This window comes from Triplophysa dalaica, chromosome 19 (assembly GCF_015846415.1).
Source record: "Triplophysa dalaica isolate WHDGS20190420 chromosome 19, ASM1584641v1, whole genome shotgun sequence".
Taxonomy (NCBI): Eukaryota; Metazoa; Chordata; class Actinopteri; order Cypriniformes; family Nemacheilidae; genus Triplophysa; species Triplophysa dalaica.
Genome location: NC_079560.1, coordinates 11,654,456 through 11,676,547, shown reverse-complemented (window position 1 = coordinate 11,676,547; position 22,092 = coordinate 11,654,456). Strand labels below are relative to the sequence as shown.

Below are 22,092 nucleotides of genomic sequence, written 5' to 3'. Positions count from 1 at the left end.
TAACGCGTTATACTTTATTTGGTTAACTAAAAGTTGCCATTCTATCTATCCTTGGTAGAATAAAACGTAAAGAACTGCAAGCGATAACGAAAAAGAATCTTACAAAACCCTCGAAGTCACTTTTTAGGGTGCACTACAATTCCCATGATTCCAAGTGTGATACTATCTCAGGATCGGCTCAGTCTACAGAGAGGCTCTTGTTTGACACCTCCAGGAGACATGAATATTATCATAAAAAATAATGGCTCCCGTCCAATAAATCTCAGTCTTTACACATTTGCTTTAAAATAACCATTAAAATAAACCCGACACAGCCCGCTTACGCCTTAAATGTTATTTACAATTTCCTCCATAGAAGGGGCGCACTTATTTTCCCTAGTGGGCGACGTTGAGAAGACAGTCTGTATCGACCAAGCGTGCAGTTGCAGACCGATCCTCAATTTTTACACGATCCTTTAAATCGTTCGCTTATAAGCCGACATGTTATTTTAACGTGATGTTTTTGTTAAGCAGAACTGTCCGGCATTGAATTCATATATATCGCGAGGCCAAAGCGACTGCCGTTTATTAGACAGCAAGCCGACCTGCTTTAGCTTGTTGTACCGAATCTCTCGGTTTCGAGCAACATTCAGGCCTGGGGTTTCGTCGGCTGCTCTCATTTGAGTAAAGGTAAGCAAATATCGTCGAAAATCATCTTCACATCTTCGTTTAAATGTGGTATTCGTCATTTAATCTACAATTTCGTAGCGGTCCGTATCATTGTGCGTGGCTTAACATCTTGTATAGAAATCCGTTCATGGTAGAATATGCATTTCCTAAACGCGTGTAAACATCAGCAGCACATGGCATATATGTGGTCATTTGTTTTTTCACACGGGCGAATGTAATATTTTGGATGTAATGAATGAACGGCCATTATAAACCTTATTTCTTTAAAGGGCCTGTTTACTGCTCAGCGTTAACGTTAGCTGTAACGTTAGCCCCGGTCGGCTGTTCTGTTCCCGATCGGCTTGTCACGCAGCCTGTTATTTACAATCATCGTGGAAAATGATTCTCGTTTTATGAAATTGAAGATATTAAGAGGAATGTGTTTTGGCGAGCCATTTCTTAATTTAGGCTGTGTAAAAACAGGAATAGCATACAACCGGTACGCAGAATGAGCTGTAAATGGGAAAGATATCAAACAGCTTTTCGCTCGCCACCGTTGACCAATACTTATTTATAGTCTCATTTCATTTGCTTGCCTTCGGCGTACAGAAAAATCAATATACGCTTAATGTGTGTGTGCGTGCGTGCATACTCTGAATGGCTGAACTTGGCTAATGTCCCATGTAAACCGTACACACGCTTCGCTAATGTAACCCGGTGGCCTACACCGACCTTCAAGGCGATACGCTTTTTATTTTATTTTTGCGTCGATGCGATGGCGAAATGTATTATTACCTTCCCTGCAAACAATCTGAATTAAAGATGAGGGATGTGTTGTGCTACATGTCACGCTTAATGTGCTTATAATGGAGATGACAGGCAGGCTTATAAGACCCCTCCCCCTCCGTCGTCTCCATCAGCCTCTACCGCTCAGCGCGTTACCAAGGCAACGGCGGAACCGAACCCGAATTTTACCCGTGACCATCCGCGATACGTCATTACTAGCGACGTTTCTTCACTCCAGTGAAAATATGACTGTAAACACAGGCTGAGGAGAATGTGTTTGTGATGTGTAGTGTGTAGACGAACACAGGCTGGCCAGAATGTGTTTGTAAGTGTGTTTGTAGGAGTTCCCACAGTCAGGGCGCGCGGAACAGCCGGTTTCTTGACTGTGCAGCTTTCACAGACACCTGTCACTGTGCAGTCCCTATTCATGCGTGCGGTAATGGGAGAGCATGAACATACTGGACCTGTGCCCTGTGGGGTTACAGTTCTTCAGTGGGGATTGAAAAGTCCTCCCAAACCTCATTTACAGGAATAAATACACAATCTGCGTTGAAAATAAGTTGAATGGCAAAAATAAACAGTTTAACTGTGACAACAGCAACCCAAAATACGAAGTCATTTTTATGGGTTCCGGTAAAAGAAGGTTTTTAGGTAGAAAGCACGGCAAATGCGCAATGTAATTTCTTAAAAAGAGAAAGATGGGCAATTCCAGCGTTATATATGTGACATTTCCAGTCAAAATTCGAAATAGAAATTCTCAGAGAATGTATTTACTAGCAGTATATTTAATTATATTTTACTAAACCTCTGAGGATAGAGTCCAGACATCAGAAAAAATATGTATATTAGGGCTGTAGCTATCGATTATTTTAGTGATCGAGTATTCCACTGATTGATCAACTATTCGGATAATAACCACTTTTTCTTTATTAAAGAGCAATACTAAATATACAAGAGAAAATAAGACTCTTAAAATGAACAACTTATTTGTTTACTTTTTAGAAAAAATACACTTTTTATTGCTGAAATTGCAAACATTAATATCTGTGAAAACTAAACCCATTTAGTACATTCCATTACACTTAAAATGCAATGTATTTGTTATACAAATATATAACGAAGAAACATAAATAAAAATAATATTTTTAAGGTAAACAACTAACCTCAGTTTATGTATGATGCATTTAGTTTACCTAAATTAGTTGGATTTCTGTTTTTATTTTTTACTATTAAATAGCCATATACTTGTCCACAAAAATATACTGTAGCTAACCAGACTTTTATTTTGGCAGATGCTTAAGGAGCGGGTATAGTTTCCGTGTCCGTCTCGAGCACAAATGCATCCGCACAGTTTCTTGAGCATACTCTTCTTGGATTAAGCGCGAACGTCTGAGTTCGACACATGCTCAGTACAAATAAGTATGTGTGCTCTAGCAGAAGATCAGAGGACGGCGCTGAGTCGCGTCAGTCACAGACCCACTGCACATAAATGATAGAGGAAGTCATTCGCCATTGCAAACAATTCGAGCAAACAGCAAGACAACAAAGAACAACTACCAAACAGTATGGAGAAGGAAATTCTTCTTAGCTTACTGCTCTTGGTTTGAGCATAATTGAGTGGCACACTGCAAATTTTCTTTGTGTGTATTGACCCCTAGTGGACTAGTGCAGTTTTTCGCCCATGCGCTTTAGTACGCATCACGTCTGCACAGTCTCAAAAAATGGTCTGCATGTGGACGGGGTGTGCGGATGACCGCGGGCCCTTCTGATGACGAAAATAGTGTCAAGCGGATGGCGCGCGAACACCGACGGATGGACCAGAATTAACTGAAACTAAGTAAAATAGCGGTGCGCCATTGATTAACGTCATACAGAAACAAGCACATTGACAAATGCATAATTTTTTTTGACCTGAGGGAGGGGTTCAAACAGACGAATCCCAGCGCTTGCGGTCCGCGTTGAGTTGACGCGTTGTTACATTTTTGGAGAGGTGTGCGTCAGGCTACGGCATAGGGTACGCGGATCTGCGTTAGCTAACCCGTAGGTTACACAACTATAACTTACGCTTTACTCTTTACTTTACTACTTCACTGGATATGATGAGATCATTATAAAATTAAATATATACTATGCGTTATTAAATACATATGTATTTATTTATTTATTTATTATTTAAAGTATATAACTATTATCCTAAGGTGAAACATATATTTTGTCCAAGAAAGCGAAAGAGAAACTGGTGATTTTTTGTACGTGTGCTTTCAACTTTTCCTGTCTTATATTTAGCACACATTTTAGTGTGAAAGTTTTGTGAATCCTGATTTGATCTTGTAAACGTTCGTACGCAGGTTTCACATACAAATTTGTGCGTAGGCATGTTTAGTGAATGAAACCCAGTTTTTGTTGCAGTCTTGCGGTTGTCAGAGCAGAAATGAAAACCTCTGCCCTCTGTTTATTTTTTCTGTAATTTATTCTGCAGCGTCTTCTGTGTTTACATAACATGTCCAGAGCTTATCGGATCGTGTTCCAGTAATGATGGTCCGTGGGGAAACGCAGTGCTCCGTGTGTACTGTAGTCAAATGGATTAAACGAATCTTTAGGGCAAAAAAATTGCCCTGTTATTTTTTTGCATTTGTGTTACTCGAGGAATCTTTTCAGCCCTATTATATATTGTGGTTTAATGTTTTCAGTGTTGTTTTGGTGGTACTTTAAAAACATGTGATTAAGTCACTTTAAATTGTCAAAGCCTGATGTCAGCAATTTGTATTAAAGGGGTCATATGACGAATTTATGTAACAAGATTTGACTTAAGACCGCCCAAATCTAAACGCAAGTGAGGTGGGCGTACTTCTAAATCTCTTTGTATCGTCACTGCCGCAGCTATGTCGCAGAGACGCTGTTTGTTTCGTTGCGAAAAGACAGCCTCTTTGTTTGCCCTGACAAAAGATAAGACAACTAAAAACGAATGGTTACAATTTATTTACAACACTGTTCCAGAAAAGTGCAATCCGAATGTTCAAGTTTGTGCAGCGCATTTCACCTACGATTGCTTTATCAACGTGGAAGAGAGATTAAGACGGCTATGCGCGAAAGCTTTGGTTAAAAGGTGGGGCCATTCCAACCAATAAAACTTTGCTGGCAATTCAATTTGTTCAAAATATTATTTTTTCATGCTGTTCAATAATCACAAACGGGAAGACAAGCACGTTCATTACCAATGAACTACCATTATAGCTGCTTTATTTACCACATGTAAATGAGGAATGCAATGAAAGATCTTACCATTTTAAACAGTCAAAAAGTCCCTTGCAACTTTTTTCCTGCACACTCTTTCTCTGTCCTCCTGACACTTGCTTCCAGTGCAGATAATGCCAGTTCCGAAAGTCAACCATAGATGAAATTCATTCATCCATGGTTGCTATATACAGTGATTTTGGTTTTATAACTTTATAATTATTTTGTATCATGCAGCGCAAAGTTCAGTCTTAGTATGAACTATGTGCATTTACAGACAAAGTGTTAATTCATATTTATATGCCCAAACATTCAGTTAAAATGTTTGGAAACTGTGTTCACACATTAATTTGCAAGTCATCTGCAGGTGCGTTTGGGAATGCGCTGCTTCTCTAGACCGGTCTCACAGCACAGAAGATGCGGAGAGCAAGGAAAGGTCTCGCTACCCAACCCTTAAAATGTACCATTGCTTAAAATAATAAATAATATTTATTGACCCGTCTGCTACGCCACTGCCAATATTACTGTGAAATTCATTCTGGGCAAAGATTTTTTGTTGTACGTGCGATTTATATGTTGCACTGTACATCCCTGTTCATATAGATGCCTTATAGTTTTAAATGCTAAAATGAAATTATAGTTATTTATTTTAAGGAAGGAAGGACCCATAACGACTTTATTAATCCTAGCAAAATTATAAATAAAAGTGCTGCAAAAGGTGTATAGTTGGTAGTATGACAACCATACCATGAAAAAAATAAAGATTTTAACAAAGTGTTCACCACACTGATAGCTCATATTAATATTTGGTGGTTTATTTAACAGAAAACTAGTGTTTTCTCTCAAAATCATGTTTTTTTTGTTTTATTTTTATTTCCCTGGACTATCAACAATGCTTTAGGAAAATATAAACGGTTCAATAAGTTTTGACTGAAAATGTCACATATTTCTTTTGTAATAATCAGAATTTCTACACTTCAAATCCCAGTGAAATTGAAAATTATGATGCCTACTTTTTCAAGAAATATTGCTTTAATGTAAATTGTTTATCAATGTGGGTCGTTCTTTTTTAATGGAGGTAAAAGCAATCGCAACTTCCGGTTCACGGGGACTTTAACATACAGAACAGTGAGAGTGCCTATGACCACATATAACTGTTGGATGTAAATGCTTTTATGTTTTCTTTATTCCTTCACAAAGCATATCAGACGTACTTGAATTCAGTTGACCTGCTTAATATAAGATTCTTTATATTTCTGTCTGTAATCAATTAGGTCTTGACAGATGGATTTACTGGAGACCCTCCTATTATTAAAAACAATCATTTGTTTATTATGTCTTTATTTTCGCTACCAGTGTTGGAGTGTAGGAAATACCATGATTAATGAAAATTTTCTTTATAGTTTGAGATGAAAAGATTTACTATGAAAACATACTGTAATTGTCAGAATCAAAAACGTCAAACCGCTCTTGCTCATATCACATACGTTGTGTGACCATTTAGTATAGGCACACCCAAAATAAATTTTCAGAATGTAGGAGAAATGGAAAACCAAAGAACACCAACTAAAGAAAAAACTTGTAAAGAAGTAAACAAATATAAAAAATAATATCTTAGAAATGTTATTTTGCTAATATTATTTTCATCATGTTTAATTTGGGATGTGCCCCCAGGTGAGGACTTCATCATGGTTCCGGAGTGAGACATTGTCAGCGTGCGCTGGATGCTTTGTGGACACGACAGTGCTTCATTTTTATCTAGTGCACATCAGCCACTTTCCCCATCTTTCCTTCCTCCTACAATTTGCCATGCCATGGTTTCGTTAAATGTTAAACAACAACGTTGTCCCAACATCAACAACCACTGGACAACAAACTGGTAAAGCTTTTTTGGAGTTTTGTCTCAGCACAGTTTGATTGGATTCAATTGACGATTTTCTTGATGAATCTGACTGATTTTGTTTTGTAGTCTCTACTTCAGCATCAGAGCCCAGAAACCAACCGGCACACAGATGGATTGATGCCTGGTGAGCATTTAAACAACACATGACATGTACTGTATACAACGACACTTTGTTGATGTTCTGACAACACCCGTATGAATTATGTTGGTGAAGAGTAGCTAGAATGCATAGTTAGCAAATATGACAATTTAGACACCTTGAATAATATGCTTTTCCAAATAATGAGCTTTAACACTTCGGTCTTTCTAGCTTTCCTGTAGCTCAGTGGTAAGAGCATTGAGTTAACAACGCATGGTTGTGGGTTTGATCCCAGGGGATTGCACATACTTAGAACTAGGGATGCACCGAATATTCAGCCACCGAAAATTTTCGGCCGAAAATGGCCCAAAAGTGCATTTTCGGTTTTCGGCCGAAATACTTTTATCACCGAAACAATATGGCCGAAATGTTGTGATGACACAAACAGATACCGCTCCTTTGATGCATCTGTAGCGGACGTTATTCCTTTAATCGCAGCACTAAAGCGTCTCCTAAATTGCATGCACCCTCAGGGCTCTAGAGTGCGACCAATATTCCTTTACGTGTGTGAACCAGAGGTCGCGTAATCCCAAAAATTATTTGTCATTGACAGATTTTTTTTTACCAGTGACTGAAAAATCTGATGGCCGCCCGTCATTCTGGCAGATTACCATGAGGGCAATTTGTAAACACCCGTTTCCCTTGAGCGGGATATGCTCGTGAAGCTACCTACATGTCGTTGTCATTCGTACTGACTAGACATGTGATGCGATTTGGGAAATCCCGTCGGATGTCGCCATTTTCCTTACTTTCGTTTTATTCCAACGGTTTTGTACAGTATTTTTATAGACTTCAACACTAGGAAATGTTTTTTTTTACAAATTTTTTATTAGATTAAGTCTCTTACCACTGTAAAGTGTTTTTTACTTGTGATACTGGACTGTTGGGCTTTTATTTTCATAACTTCACTTTAAACGCGTTTTTCTCCAAATTCCGTTCATGAACATCATAGCGCTTCAGACGACAGAATAAGTTGGTTATTCTATTCTTACGCTACTTATTATCAACTTTGCACATCTGCAATTCTTGATGCATTTGTTGCAATGCCTTGATTTTAGTAAAGTTAGTAGACAGTCATAGCCATAAATGCAAGGGTACTAATTAGGGCTGCACCGAAAGGAAAATTCTTGGCTGAAACCGAAAACCGAAAACGAGGAAACCAAGGCCGAAAGCCGAAAACCGAAACATCGAAAGAAATTTGGCCAATTATTAGTACCCTTGCATTTATGGCTATTACTGTGTACTAACTTTACTAAAATCAAGGCATTGCAATTGCATAAATATTAAAGTTTCAAAAAATAAATCAATTACAAATTTAGCAAATATTTATTTAGCACATTGCAACAATGCACAGTATAAAATAAAATTCAACTAAGATGTTTAACTTGACCCCACTCATGTGTATATTAAATAATAATGTACAGGGTACTGGCCTGCTGAAAAGTTGTACAATTAAATGTTCTCTCATGAAAACAAAGTGCATTTAGGTCAAGTGCATTTTACATTTTTCTCTTTAGGACTACTACAAGAAAGTGCATTCAGAACAAGTGCAACTGCTTAAAGATACAACAATATTTTCTCTGTAGGCCTTCAACAGTGTATCAAAACAAAGACTCCCATAGCCCATATGTTAACTGTAGAACTTTAACAACAACAAATGCACCAAGAATTGCAGATGTCTAAAGTTGATAATAAGTAGCGTAAGAATAGAATTACCAACTTATTCTGTCGCCTGAAGCGCTATGATGTTCAGGAACGGAATTTGGAGAAAAACGTGTTTAAAGTGAAGTTATGAAAATAAAAGCCCAACAGTCCAGTATCACAAGTAAAAAACACTTTACAGTGGTAAGAGACTTACTGTAATAAATTTTTTGTAAAAAAAACATTTCCTAGTGTTGAAGTCTATAAAAATACTGTACAAAACCGTTGGAATAAAACGAAAGTAAGGAAAATGGTGCAGCGCACATTTAAAGAACGAGAGCTCTTTGCCATTATCACAACACGAGGAAACATTACAGACAACAACTAATAAATAGTGAAGCAAGTTTTACGTTGTTTATCATGCGCATAGTGTCTGGACTTTTGATCATCTCTTGAATATTTTGCGATCGCGGTCCGGCTCGCGTGAGCAGTAGAGCGGGCATAACTCCTGGTGCTGTAGACGAGGAGCTCTGTCATCTCACGAAAACATTGTATAAAAAACTTTGCATGCCATAGTTTACACAGGACTGGCAGGAAATGTGCATTAATACTTCTTCATTCTTCATGTTATGTGGTTTACTTTGATAGGTGAACTGTCTTTCCCGCGTCCCAGCGCGACACCCGACCAGTTTTCCCAAATCGCATCACATGTCTAGTCAGTACAAATGACAACGACACGCAGATCGCTTCGCGAGCATATCACGCTGAAGGGAAACGGGTGTTTGCAAATTGCCCTCATTGTAATCTGCCAGAATTACGGCGTCACTGGTAAAAAAAAATCTGTCAATGACAAAGAATTTTTGGAATTACGCGACCTCTGGTTCACACACGTAAAGGAATATTGGTCGCACTCTAGAGCCCTGAGGGTGCATGCAGTTTAGGAGACGCTTTAGTGCTGCGATTAAAGGAATAACGTCCGCTACAGATGCATCAAAGGAGCGGTATCTGTTTGTGTCATCACAACATTTCGGCCGTATTGTTTCGGTGATAAAAGTCTTTCACCGAAAATGCACTTTTGGGCCAATTTCGGCTGAAAATTTTCGGTGGCCGAATATTCAGTGCATCCCTAGTACTAATAATTGGCCAAATTTCTTTCGGTGTTTCGGTTTTCGGCTTTGGTTTCCTCTTTTTCGGTTTTCGGTTTCGGCCACGAATTTTTCTTTCGGTGCATCCCTACAGAACAAATGTATAGGATAATGCAATGTAAGTCGTTTTGGATAAAAGCGTCTGCCAAATGTGTAAATTGTCTTCTTTGACCCTTTTGATGCTAGGTTTACTTTGATTGTAGGTAAACTTAGAGGGAAAATTCTGTCATTATTTATTCACCCTTGTTGCCACAACTCATATTTAACTTTTTCTTCTGTTTAATGTTCAACTGAATTTGTCTCTATATTGTGGAAGTTGCAACCATACGCTTCCTGTAGTTATTTTGTGTGTGTTTCACACACTGTGGAGAATTTTTGGCCACTCCCCATTGGTGAACTATTTAGATTTTGTAACACTTTAAGAATTAACTGTGCATTTCAGACCACGCCATCGCAGTTTACATTAGATTGCAGTAAGTGTGGACTCTAGCTAGACCATTCCAAACCTCTTATTTCCCTGTTTTTCCCCATTCTTGCATATGTCTTGTGTAACCTGTCTGTTAATGTTTGTGTTCTTTCAGAAAGCAGTTACTGGCAGCTCTGCCCTCCTTCGAAGCCCAGCCTGCAGGGGGTGCTCAGCTCCAGCTTCCCCCCCGGCCCCGTGCCCCTGGGACCTCCAGAAAGCCACCTGCCGGAGGGGGATGCCTTGAACCGTCCGCTCGCCCCTAGCACTTCTGTAACGGACCTGTCTTTTCCCGGGCCACCCCCTCCCCCCCCGCCACCCCCCAAACGGCACTGTCGTTCGCTGTCGGTACCAGAGGACCTTTCACGCTGCCGGTACACCTGGCGGCCGAGCGCCTCCAAGGTCTGGACACCAGTGAATCGCCGATGTCACAGTGGAGGGGGCGCGGGGGGGCCATGTCCGTTACGTGCCCCCAGCTCCTCTCTCAATTCCTCGCTGCACTCTTCTTCCAGTCCCACCTTTTTCAGCCTGGCCCTCTCCCCAGATTCTCCATTGCCGTGGAATTTCCCTTGGGACCCGAGTGACAGCGCCGGAGGCGGAGCCTGTTGCTGCTTCTTCCCTTCCCCATCCTCATGCTCCTCCTCTCCTTCGCCACTCCATCCGCCACCGCCCCCGCAGCGGCGCTTCTCCCTCTCTCCAGTGCTCATCCGTGAGGCCGCCTCGCAGTTCCTGCCGCCACCTCCGGTGCCGCCGCAAATCTCATCCCGCCCTCTGGCGGTGCCCGCCTCGCCTTCATCTGCCTGCAGTACTCCATCTTCGGTGCGCCGCGCTCTTCCTCCTCAACTTCCACGGTGTCATTCTCAGCCCTGCGACCTGCTCTTGCTCAAACCTGGCCTGAAGCGGCGCAGGGACCCGGACAGACCATGCGCGCGGCCTGTGCTTGACTTTGCCAAAATGACACAGGTAAAACATCTTTTTTGTTTACTCCCAAAATAATTCGTTTTTATCACATCATGAAAACACTGTCACTCACTTTCTTTTCAGACTCGAAGCACAGACCCCCTCAGTTACATGGAGCGTGGCAGACTGGCCTGCGGGGGAGATGTCTGTATGGGACTTGAGCCTTTCTTTGGAGATTTCAGAGGCTCGTGTTCACCAGCTGAAGGTCGGGGAAGGACAAGTATCGGGCCGTTGAGCGAAAGCGATGAGGAGGAGGAGGAGAGAGAGGAGGAGGATCCTGAGGAACGTGACGGGGGACAAACAAGCGTCTTTGAAAGGGATTGTACTGAACTGGATATCACCCTCATTGAGGAGAACTAAAGATTTGATTTCCCCCTCACCTCCACCGCCAGCATTCAGTCCTCTCCGCACCACCTGCTACTTTATACTGGCAGGCCTCTCAGGAACCCAGCCGACCCTTCGCGGGGCCCGCAGGCGTAGGAGCCCATTAAATGCCGACTACTATCATATGCAGGCAGTCATGGACGCTGACCCATCAACATTGTACATTCCAGAATCAGTTGCTGAGACATTCTGAAGGATGCAAATATACTGCAGAAACCAGCATGGAGTTTTATGTGTATCGGACAAACTCTTAAACTCATCCTCAAACTGACACACTGGAGCAGGAGGCGAACGGGTCTCCACGTTCCTGCTTCTTTCTTTCTGCGTCTTTCCTCTCGAATCGTTTTGATAGTAAGAATAGACTGTTGCGGATGATGGTTATAAATATCAGTGTTTTGTTCAGTCAAAATATAAAAAGGGCAGTATGACATAGCAGTATTTTACTCTGCAGACCTTTATACTTCCTGACGAAGGTCCATCTGATTCAAACATAAGCCTTAAGATGCCTGTTTTTTTTCTTCCTCTTAATCAAAAGATTCCTCAAGGAAATGAATTGTGTACTGTAGCTGTTGTTCTGTTTTTTTTTCTCTCTCTCTCTCTCTGCAGTCTCTTTATTTTTTAATCTGTACAATGCATTCCTCTAAAATTTAAATGTGTAAACATTTATCAATGCACTGTATTTGGGACATTTAGACCGAAACAAAATGAACGCAACCACTGTATTCTGAAGGCACATTGTTATACTGTATTGTACAGCGAGTATTTGTTCAAATAAGTTGTGTAAAGATGGTAGCTTGAAGGTTGGAGACAGGCTATTTCTGTCATTTAGAGATTTTTTTTATTGTATGTGTGATAAACAATTCAGACTCAGTTTATGTAAAAATAAAGTTTATTTGAAATTATTTTTCAGGCAGTGGAAATGCGAACCCGAACAAACTGGATTGGCAGTATGGCGCCAAAATGATAGAAAGACAGAGAGGAAAGTTTACAAGAAATCCTAGTGTGATGAAACAAAATCCGACCACTTCCATTTTGTTGTCCTGTTCCTTTAATATTTTCATTTAAAAACAAGGTTTTGTGGATATTTCGTTTCTCAAAGATTCTTGCTTTCATTTACTATAGCCTTCCTGTAGCTCAGTGGTAAGAGCATGGTGTTTACAAAGTTAAGGTCGTGGATGCGATCCCAGGGCATTGCACATACTTATATTATTTTATCCAATACATTTGTTTATAAGTCGCTTTGGATAAAAGTGTCTGCAAAATGCATAAATGTAAATGTAGTTTGGTTTATAGGATGGCAAAGAGTTAAAACAACTTCTGTTTATGCTACACCAATACCCTGAAGCTTATATTCCTTGTAAAAAAGGCTGAAAAACAACAACATCATTGGTATGATGTGAAGAAGTACAGTCAAGCTGTATTAAATTGTTTTAGATAACAGTAATGAAACTTTTGAAAAGTATTGTAGTTTGGTTCTAGATTGGTATATATTTAATATTAGTATAATTGAATTTTTTGAAATGCCTTGTTCATAATGTTTCTTTCCATCTGTGATAGTTCATCCAAAAATGAATCATCAGTTACTCACCCACTCGTCATTTCAAACCTATGTGTCTTTTTCCGCAGAACACAAAAGAAAGTATTGAAGAATGTCGTTAGTAGAACAGCACTATCCCCCACTCACTTCTATTGTATGGAGAGTGGACACAAAACCAATGCAAGTGAATGGGGGCCAGTTAAAAACATTCTCCAAAAATTTGTATTTAAACATTTACATTTATGCATTTGGCAGATGCTTTTATCCAAAGTGACTTACATTGCTTTATCCTATACATTTATTCTTAGGTATCTGCAATAACACTGGTATCGAACCCACAACCTTGCAAGTGTTCTTCGGAAGGAATGCATACATGTTAGTGCGTTAGCTTTGTATTCTCGTCATTCCTGGGTGATTATTAAATTGTTTAATCTCCAGCAGGAGGCAGCAATGCATCACATTGGCACACCCAGCCCGTTTAACAACAAAAGTCTTCATCATAATGGTTTCCCATCATCATTATACTTCGCCTAAAGTTTAAGTGGTATAACGTATAAAGTAAGTGGCTGCTGGCGCCATCTTCTGTGTTCTCTAGGCCGGGGATTGAAAGATTGCACTCAATAAAGTTCATTTTGGTTACCACTACCCTTCAAACACTGCATTATATAATCTATAGGATATCGACAGTCAAAGTAAAAGCAGGTAAGACAAATCTCGTGCTCGCGCAGTCTGTTGATGACGAAGTTGACGCCTCAAGCAATGCACACATACACGAGTAGTCTAAACTATATACACTTATGAGTATATATTTCACTAAATAAAAACTGCATCAAAAAGCTTGCACATAATTCGCTTTTCCTAAACGGATTTAGGCGTTCACTCCTACACAAGCCATTGTTTTTATGTAGTGGGTAGCGTTGGGCCTGCCTAAATTTCGTGTTTAGAGCTGCATGCTTTACTGATATTTGGGTTGGATAGTTGATAAATAAGCCATTAATGTGTCCTATGGTGTGACAGCAAAAATGTAGAAATCAAATGGTTAATAATTACTAATTACTCACTTGTGAGGTTTTCAAGAAAATATTGGTTATATAACACATTACACTGTATCTGTGTGTTGCATAGATATAAGTCCAGATGTTTGAGGCTGAAAGAGCAATAAATATTTATTATTTTGACAGAATATTGCTCTCTACTGTACATACACACAAACAGATAAATACACTTAATCGATAGTAAACATAATTTTTGTGTATTAAATTTTGTTATGCAAGAAAAATAATCGTCAAAGACATCAAATAAATAAAACAGTAATGTCCAGAAATTATTGTCTGTCATAACCTACCCACCATCATGCCTCTTAAAACTTAAAACTGATGTTAAGTAATAATTCAAATTTAAGTTCCTCCTTACAAAAACCAAAAAGGAGGTCACAAGATGTAAACACTGGTCAGAAGCACTTCCTCTCTCAGTTTGATTTTTATTTAATATGATGTAATGTACACATCTGAAAGATATTTGTTTAACATTTTGATTTGGTTCTTAATGTTCTGTTGGTTGTGTTTGGTTCAAAAATCTGTGTGGTGCTGAAGACTGAAACGGGTAAGTTCCTCTGGACCAGCGTTGGACCAGTGTTGTTTACGTCTTCCGACATGGTCTATAGATTACTTTTTCCATTAGAACTTGATAGGCCTAATCACATTCGGAGTGACAATGAAGGTGTGTAAATAATGTTGAAAAGATGAGTTTTATCTGTCTTTGAATCAGAGCAAAACTGTCAGCCTCACGAATGTCGGCCTCAATAAATGTTTACGGTAAACGGAAGAAGCCGGTTTTAGCTTCTATTCCAGAGTGTAGATGTTCTCCTCCACAGGTCGCCTTGTCCTTATTTCATAAATAATGTGTCGAGGCTCCTTTGAAAAGCTGAGGTTTAAAAAGAAATCATTATGATTACATGGGGTCACAAAAGCTGTACAGTATAATGTATTTTCAATATAACAATTTTAATTATACACACCATCCATCCATACTGTCTAATGCTTTCCCATAAAATCCACCTAAGACAGAATAGGAATGCTATTTCTTTAATATGAAATATGACTAATAATTTCCCACCAACAGAAGCAAACTTTCATCTCAAAATAATATTAAACTGAGCGGAGTGCTGGGCCTACGTTTGAATGTCAAAAACGCCAGTGCCACTATAAGGAGAAGCAGCAGACTGAGGGACAGAGACAGCACAGGAATGTTGATCTGGAGTGTAATCCTGGAGACAGGCTCCTCCATCTTTAAACCACAAAGTTAGAAAGATTTTCTTTTTTTAGACATACTTTGAAGAAAACGGCCACAACAATGTTAATCTGTCATTAGTAAACTTGTAAACAATGGTTGGGTAAGTCTTGGTTCCTCATTCAATATAAAAGACTGACATTTTGGTCATAGGTTTAAATATATCAACTTCCACTTTGCTCTTTATGCTTTAAAGTTTCGAAATGTGGTAAGAGGAAAAACAATAGAAAAAACATGCTGACAATGTCTCAAAGATACAATAACTCAAAAACGAAATGCTTATCCGCTGAATGAAAACAATAAGTACAAGATGTTATGAATCCACTCCATCCAGGGTGTATCATGCCTTGATGCCCGATGATTCCTGAGATAGGCACAGGCTCCCCGTGACCCGAGGTAGTTTGGATAAGCGGTAGAAAATGGAATGGAATGTTATGAATCTCAAGGATGAACCCAATTGCAGGCAGAGACAGGCAGGACGAGATGGTACGGGGTTAACAGATTTAATATATAGATAACAAGACAGAACAAAAAGGGGAAGTCCAGAAGGGGAAGGGCTGGGTGGGGATGGTCCAGCCCTTGGGGACGCGCCAGAGCTGTCTTAGTCCCCTGCAGGACTGTAGGTCTGGACCCCGGCTGGAGAGGCTAGCTGGACAGGGCTTGGCGCCGGTCGGAAGGCCGGCTGGACAGGGCTTGGCGCCGGTCGGAAGGCCGGCTGGACAGGGCTTGGCGCCGGTCGGAAGGCCGGCTGGACAGGGCTTGGCGCCGGTCGGAAGGCCGGCTGGACAGGGCTTGGCGCCGGTCGGAAGGCCGGCTGGACAGGGCTTGGCGCCGGTCGGAAGGCCGGCTGGACAGGGCTTGGCGCCGGACTGGATTCCGGCTGGAACAGCGGGTGGGCAGCGCTCTGCTGGACCGGGCTTGGTGCCGGTTGGTGGACCGGGCTTGGTGCCGGTTGCTGGACCGGGCTTGGTGCCGGTTGCTGGACCGGGCTTGGTGCCGGTTGCTGGACCGGGCTTGGTGCCGGTTGCTGGACCGGGCTTGGTGCCGGTTGCTGGACCGGGCTTGGTGCCGGTTGCTGGACCGGGCTTGGTGCCGGTTGCTGGACCGGGCTTGGTGCCGGTTGCTGGACCGGGCTTGGTGCCGGTTGCTGGACCGGGCTTCGACATTGGGACCACAGGACTCGGGACCACAGGACCAGCCCCCTCTTCGGCTTCTTCTTCTTTGACTGACCCACCGAACGTGGGGTCGGCTGCGGAGAAGAAATGGGAAGACTGCCCAGTTCTGACCCGGAGGAATCGGACGGAGAGTCCCACGACTCCCTCCTTCCTCGTCTGCCGAGCAGGTTCGCTGTAGGAGACGGAACGGAGCGTGTGGAGAGGCCCAGAATCCCGAGCTGTGAAGCCCATCCTCTGGGATAGAGGCCAGGCCCGTGGAGACATCCGCTGGGGAGGATAACTTGGACCACTCACAATCCAATAAAAGTTTGAGCTGGTCCATGAATCCCAGCGGTTTCAACCGCCGCATCTCAGCGAGTCCTAAGGGTTCGTCAAGGCAGCTGTTAAAAATAACCTTGAGCTTGGTCTGATTGAACCCCGAGGAGCGGGCTGTCGCCAGGAAGTCCATGGCGAACTCTTTAAGGGGCGTCCCCTCCTGTTTAAGACAAAGCAAAACGTGGGCATGATGGCTTCGGAACGCCACGCTCGACTCGGTCGTTGCTGACTGCTGGGTTCTCTTTGGCGCGTTCATTCTGTTATGAATGTCAAGGATGAACCCAATTGCAGGCAGGACGAGATGGAACGGGGTTAACAGATTTAATATATAGATAACAAGACAGAACAAAAAGGCAAAACAAAACCCACGATGGGGAAAACAATACAGGATAAATAATAATGTAAACTAGGACACAGACTGACTAAACTAACAAAACAAACACTGAATATGAACACTAAACTTACACTTACTAGACAGGGGAGAACAGGACAGGAATGAGGTAACAAGTAATTCCACAGGATACAAAGACAGTTTCTCCAACACCAACAAGGTAAGGTACAAACTACAGGTACAATTTACCACAGCTTACAGACGAGGTAAGTCTTACATCAAACATTGAACGCGCACAGGACAATGAAACATGAGGATGTTTTATAGGAGAGAAGACAAGAGGGAACAGGTGCAAGGGATTACACTCAAGGAAAGCTAATCAACACAAACTAGCAATATCACTTTTGATTTTCTTTTACAGTATGACATATAAATTATATTTGAACGAGAGTAACTCACCATTACCCCAGAATGCACATGGGTGACATTCTGCAAGGAAATTTCAGAAAGCGATGAGTCTGCTGCTATAGTGTGATCTGACAGTGGTGACACTGTGAAATTCAGAATGAAACAGGAAATAACTTGTTGCTCATGATTGTTATTGCACGAGAGAGAGACAATAACTCAACCTCAAGGGTCTGTGACATTTGAAATGTAATGCTGTGCGGTCTCTATAGTCTTTAAAAGAAACTGCAATAATCTGGTGCTCACTGGTGATACAGCACACGTGGTTTAACTGACTTGTAAATAACAATGGTTTCTGGAAAAAACACACGCTAGACATCTGCTATGCAATTTGGAAAAATCAAGTGGAAGGCATTAGGTGTTAAAACCGACTCCGAAGTCTCAGAAGTTACTCACACGTCTGTGTCCCCTTTGGTTCTGTTGTAGTTGTTGGAGGAACAGTTGTGGTGGCTTAAGAATAAAAATACAAGATTTAAAATTAGGTCTTACATTTTAGATGGTCAGATATAGATCTTTGTTGGATAAAAATTACTTTTAAAAGCTCAGATCTACTATCAACAAAGAACTCCATCAACATGTATTGATCAAAGGTAAACCCAAACCCACTTGCCTTTCATGACCGTCAAAGTGTAGGAGACCTTCTTGTCATTGAAATAACCTTCTATGTCCACTCTGCAGCAGTACGGTCCGCTGTCTGTCGTCTGTATCTTTTGGATGCCCAGGTCCATTTGTCCAGACAGGACATCTCCAATAAGCCGGTACCTGTCTGAGACCTTAGAAATAACTCCGTTCTCATCTGTTTGTACAATGATGTTGTTGCACCAGAAGGTTCCACAGTCTCGTCCCCAGCATACGTGGCTCAAACCGTGATGCTTCACTGAGTAATGACAGGATAAAAGAACAGTGCTCCCCTCCGTAACTTGGAATGCCGTCACGGTGGAGCTATCAACTGTGTGACAAAATTGACATTGCAAAGATGCTTTGGTTGGTTTAATATCTTATGGAATAGTAATATTTAATATTGTTGTAATAAGTTTCTTGCCTGAGACTGTGAGGAGGAGTATCCAGTGCAGTAAGGACAACCTTGGAGGACTAGCCATTCCAACCAGCCGGTGTTGTGTTTCGGCAACACTGGCCTGTGCTGGGCAGCACCAGGGGCATGCAGAGAAGGCCATGTGAATGAGTTACTGTGTTCTCTAGCTCTACGCCTGTGACATCACCAAGAAGGACAGGGCCAGCGACCCCTCTGTCAGCCTTTGTCTGTAGGTGGAGCCATGTGGTAAAGAATAGGGCCTTTGTGTTTTTTCTGGATATTTTATCCATGTCCTTGTCAACAGTCTGCATGAATGACTCCGTGGGCACAATCACAGCACACACGAAAGTTTGGGGTGGCACGTTTGTTTGCTATTGTTGGTAAACAAAGTGTACATGCAGTCACAGCTGGCTGATTGCAGTATTATCTCACTGTATACTTATGACTGGTTTCATAGACGAGGCTTAATGCTAGACCTAGACTAAAATGAATGTTCAAGCTGTTTTAAAGCAGCCTTAACACACAGGTTTCTGTCAATCTCATATTAATCTTGAGTACCTATAGAGTAGTATTGAATACTTCGTATCTATTTAGTTTGATCACATTAATAAAAAGATAGATACAGCTTTACGATTGTTTCCGAAAACATACGGCGCATGCGGGGGGGGGGGGGGAGGGGTAGGCTGAACCAAAGCACGTGCTCACCAATTGCCAACAAAACACAGACATCAGTTTCAGTCACCGCATGCCGTTCATGTCAGGCATCTTTTAGCGCTGTGACGGCTCCATGTATCAGTTTCAAACGATCTCCAAATCCAGCGTTATATCCACCGATTATATAACATTAATCATCCAAATACAGTGAACAAACAAACACCTGAACTTCACGAACGTATGCGCTCTTTCTCTCCACCTTATAAGTGAAAGTAACATCTGCACATGCTCCTTCTCCTCCTCTCCTTGCTGTCGTGTGCTTTTCCGGGAGATTTGTCCAATAAGGTTCTAAGAAAAGTTGTTACGAAACAGTTTTATATGTTTGAAAAAAAACTTTCCAAAACCTCTACGATCACCGGTGGAGTGTGTCCAGCACTGAAATACTATGTAATACGCCCGACTCATTTTTAGCAAGCAGACCATGTTAAGCATGAGAAGAGAGCATGGTTAAGAATGTAAAGAACTCAGAATGCATGACACATCGTTGCAGGGCCGCTTTAACTAAAAATAACTTGCCCTGACATTTCTTAAAAAATGTCAGTGCCAATTTTTTTGTCTAAAAGATTTTTACCAGTGATGCTTTTTCTAACGCCGGCTTAAAAAATACACAGTGGTTGGAGTAAAACATGAATCGCTCCACTCTCTTATTCCCTCCTGCTCCGCTCACATACTCTGTCTCTAACATACGCATAAAACATGATGTCTATGTAGTTTTTTTTTTTTTTCAGAAGGTTATGATGACAGTGGGTTGCAGATAGTACACTGACAGCGTAATGCGATCGTTTTCCACTCCTTCATATGGAATATAAACATAACATTTAAGCTACACTTGTATTATGAATCCTTTAATGCCGTAAAAGTTTGCTAAATATTGTGGCATCCCCGGTTGTGGAAGAATACAGTCGCTGCATAACCTTCCTTCAGATTCCGATATTAGGAATGAGGGTTAAAGTTTATTTTTAAAGACGTTCCAGCTCATGTGGGAAAAACATGAAGTGTTTGTTCGTTTCATTTCTCCAAAGATTCCTTCGTGAACAAGGTAGAGATTGACACTGGATTTGTGGAGAGTTTAAAATTATCAATCTTATGTGGGTAAAACTGCCCTGCGATGGGTTGGCACTCCATCCAGGGTGTATCCTGCCTTGATGCCCAATGACTCCTGAGATATGCGCAGGCTCCCCGTGACCCGAGGTAGTTCGGATAAGCTGTAGAAAATGGAATGGAATGGAATGTGGGTAAAACATTTTTGTACTATGCGTCACTATGCTTTGTTAGAGATCTCTTGATGTGCCCTGAGCACTATTTGCACAAGATGAGTATTACCTGGGGACCAAATTCACAGAAGGCTCCAACTACGCAAACTTCTATCCAATCAAAGCAGTGGGGGTTTACTTCAAAGTGTCTTCAATGCGACACTCCCATTAAAACCAAACGTTTGCAGAGCTGGCCTCAAAACCAGTGTAGAAAATAGCCTATTACTTATTGATTTTGATGTTTATGGATGTAAAAAACACGCAAATGTCATAAGTAGACACAATAGTATAACAGTATAAAACAATAAACAAGCACATTCCATCAGACCTCTAAACTTATGTTTCAACATTGATTCATTTTGATGTCCCTTCTATGTTGCATGACCTCTTTGATTTTAAAATTCACTAGAATCAGCATTGCTTGGTTTAACAAACTTTTATAACCTGGTTATTTGATGACTAAAGCTTTAGTACTACAAACCCAAGTACACTAAACCATTCAAAACCATTTCAAGTGAACAAACATGCAGATACTTTTTAATAATGAAAAAGTGTTGCAATATGTCAGCCACTCTACTCTGGAGCATATGGCATACAAATTAATCTGTTTAAAGACTCTAGGTTAGTCTAGTTTAGTCCGTGATATCTCACTATAACTGTTACAAACTGAAAAACAATAAAGTTCCCACTGATCAACATAAAACCATCAGAAGTCAATGTAAGATATTAATGCCACTGTTCATATTCAGTTTCAGGCTCTATCTGATAGATATTGTTCACGTCCATCTCTCTGCTGTGAAGGCCAACACTGCTGCCAGAGTTATTGTAGATGATTGAGTTATCTGAATTCCATTTTGCAAGGATCCTCTCTTTTCTTTATAGTGGGTCAGCTGTGCTATGACTTTTACTTGTACTTGAGTAATTATTTTTGTACTTGGACTTTTACTTGAGCAAAATATTTGGCTACTCAACCCACCTCTGGTTGCTAACATTCTTCAGTGCGTTCAGAACGCCAGCGACTGTGTCACCGTGTGTCGCTAGTCTCTTGCTACGAGATCGATAGAAGGCATTCCTAGTTTTGGTTGCTCTAGTAACATTTATAAACAATCCCTGCAGTAACTGATGAGAGACGGATGCGTCACCTTCGTTGCATTACCCCCACTGGTAGTCATCCCGAAGGTCGCTCATCAAATCTCAACTTTGCCACGTCGCTAGACATCCCCACTTCCTGTTGCCAACGGTTACTGTCACTCCAGTCGCAGGCTCTCCATTGAAATAAATGACATCGCCTCGCTTTGTCGCTTGCGGTGTGAAAGCATAATTAGTGTTCTGCAGAAGAAAGTCAATCAGTTTTGAATTACATTAGGATGAGTAAATGATGACAGAATTTTTTGTTGTTCAAATTATCCCTTTAAATAAGTATTGAAAATGTCTTCAACCGGTTTATTCATCAAGTCGATTCAATTTAAACTTTCTAACTTTAATTTAAATATCATTTTCATGTTTACATGTACATTTCAACTGTTTACATATAGGAAAGTAATTTAAGTGACGGAAATATGTAGTTTCTCAGTCTATCAGGGGTTAGTCAAGTAAATGCGGAACACGAGTGATGTACTCTGGTATCGTTTTTACATTCTGAGAATGCAATATTCATTCATCCTTAAGCTGTATCAA

The 22,092-nt window shown here is 41.0% G+C and overlaps 2 protein-coding genes across 3 annotated transcripts; one reads left to right on the top strand and one right to left on the bottom strand.

The window, feature by feature from the left end:
- The first annotated feature begins 252 nt into the window (after window positions 1-252).
- On the top strand, window positions 253-12,205 carry fam53c (family with sequence similarity 53 member C). The gene is made up of 5 exons (XM_056731964.1): window positions 253-669; window positions 6,343-6,547; window positions 6,638-6,695; window positions 10,078-10,922; window positions 11,004-12,205. The coding sequence occupies exons 3-5, from the start codon at window positions 6,689-6,691 to the stop codon at window positions 11,277-11,279; spliced, it is 1,128 nt and encodes a 375-aa protein (XP_056587942.1). The 5' UTR covers window positions 253-669; window positions 6,343-6,547; window positions 6,638-6,688; the 3' UTR covers window positions 11,280-12,205.
- Window positions 12,206-13,993: 1,788 nt separating this feature from the next.
- On the bottom strand, window positions 13,994-18,577 carry timd4 (T cell immunoglobulin and mucin domain containing 4). Of its 2 annotated transcripts, XM_056730308.1 has the most exons (7): window positions 18,458-18,577; window positions 18,026-18,364; window positions 17,812-17,865; window positions 17,410-17,501; window positions 15,015-15,126; window positions 14,858-14,897; window positions 13,994-14,763 (listed from the first exon to the last, which is right to left on the bottom strand). In XM_056730308.1, the coding sequence occupies exons 1-7, from the start codon at window positions 18,513-18,515 to the stop codon at window positions 14,682-14,684; spliced, it is 777 nt and encodes a 258-aa protein (XP_056586286.1). In that variant the 5' UTR covers window positions 18,516-18,577; the 3' UTR covers window positions 13,994-14,681. The 2 variants fall into 2 exon arrangements, with proteins under 2 accessions (XP_056586286.1, XP_056586285.1); XM_056730307.1 differs by lacking the exons at window positions 13,994-14,763; window positions 14,858-14,897; window positions 15,015-15,126 and adding an exon at window positions 15,132-16,779.
- Window positions 18,578-22,092: the final 3,515 nt, after the last annotated feature.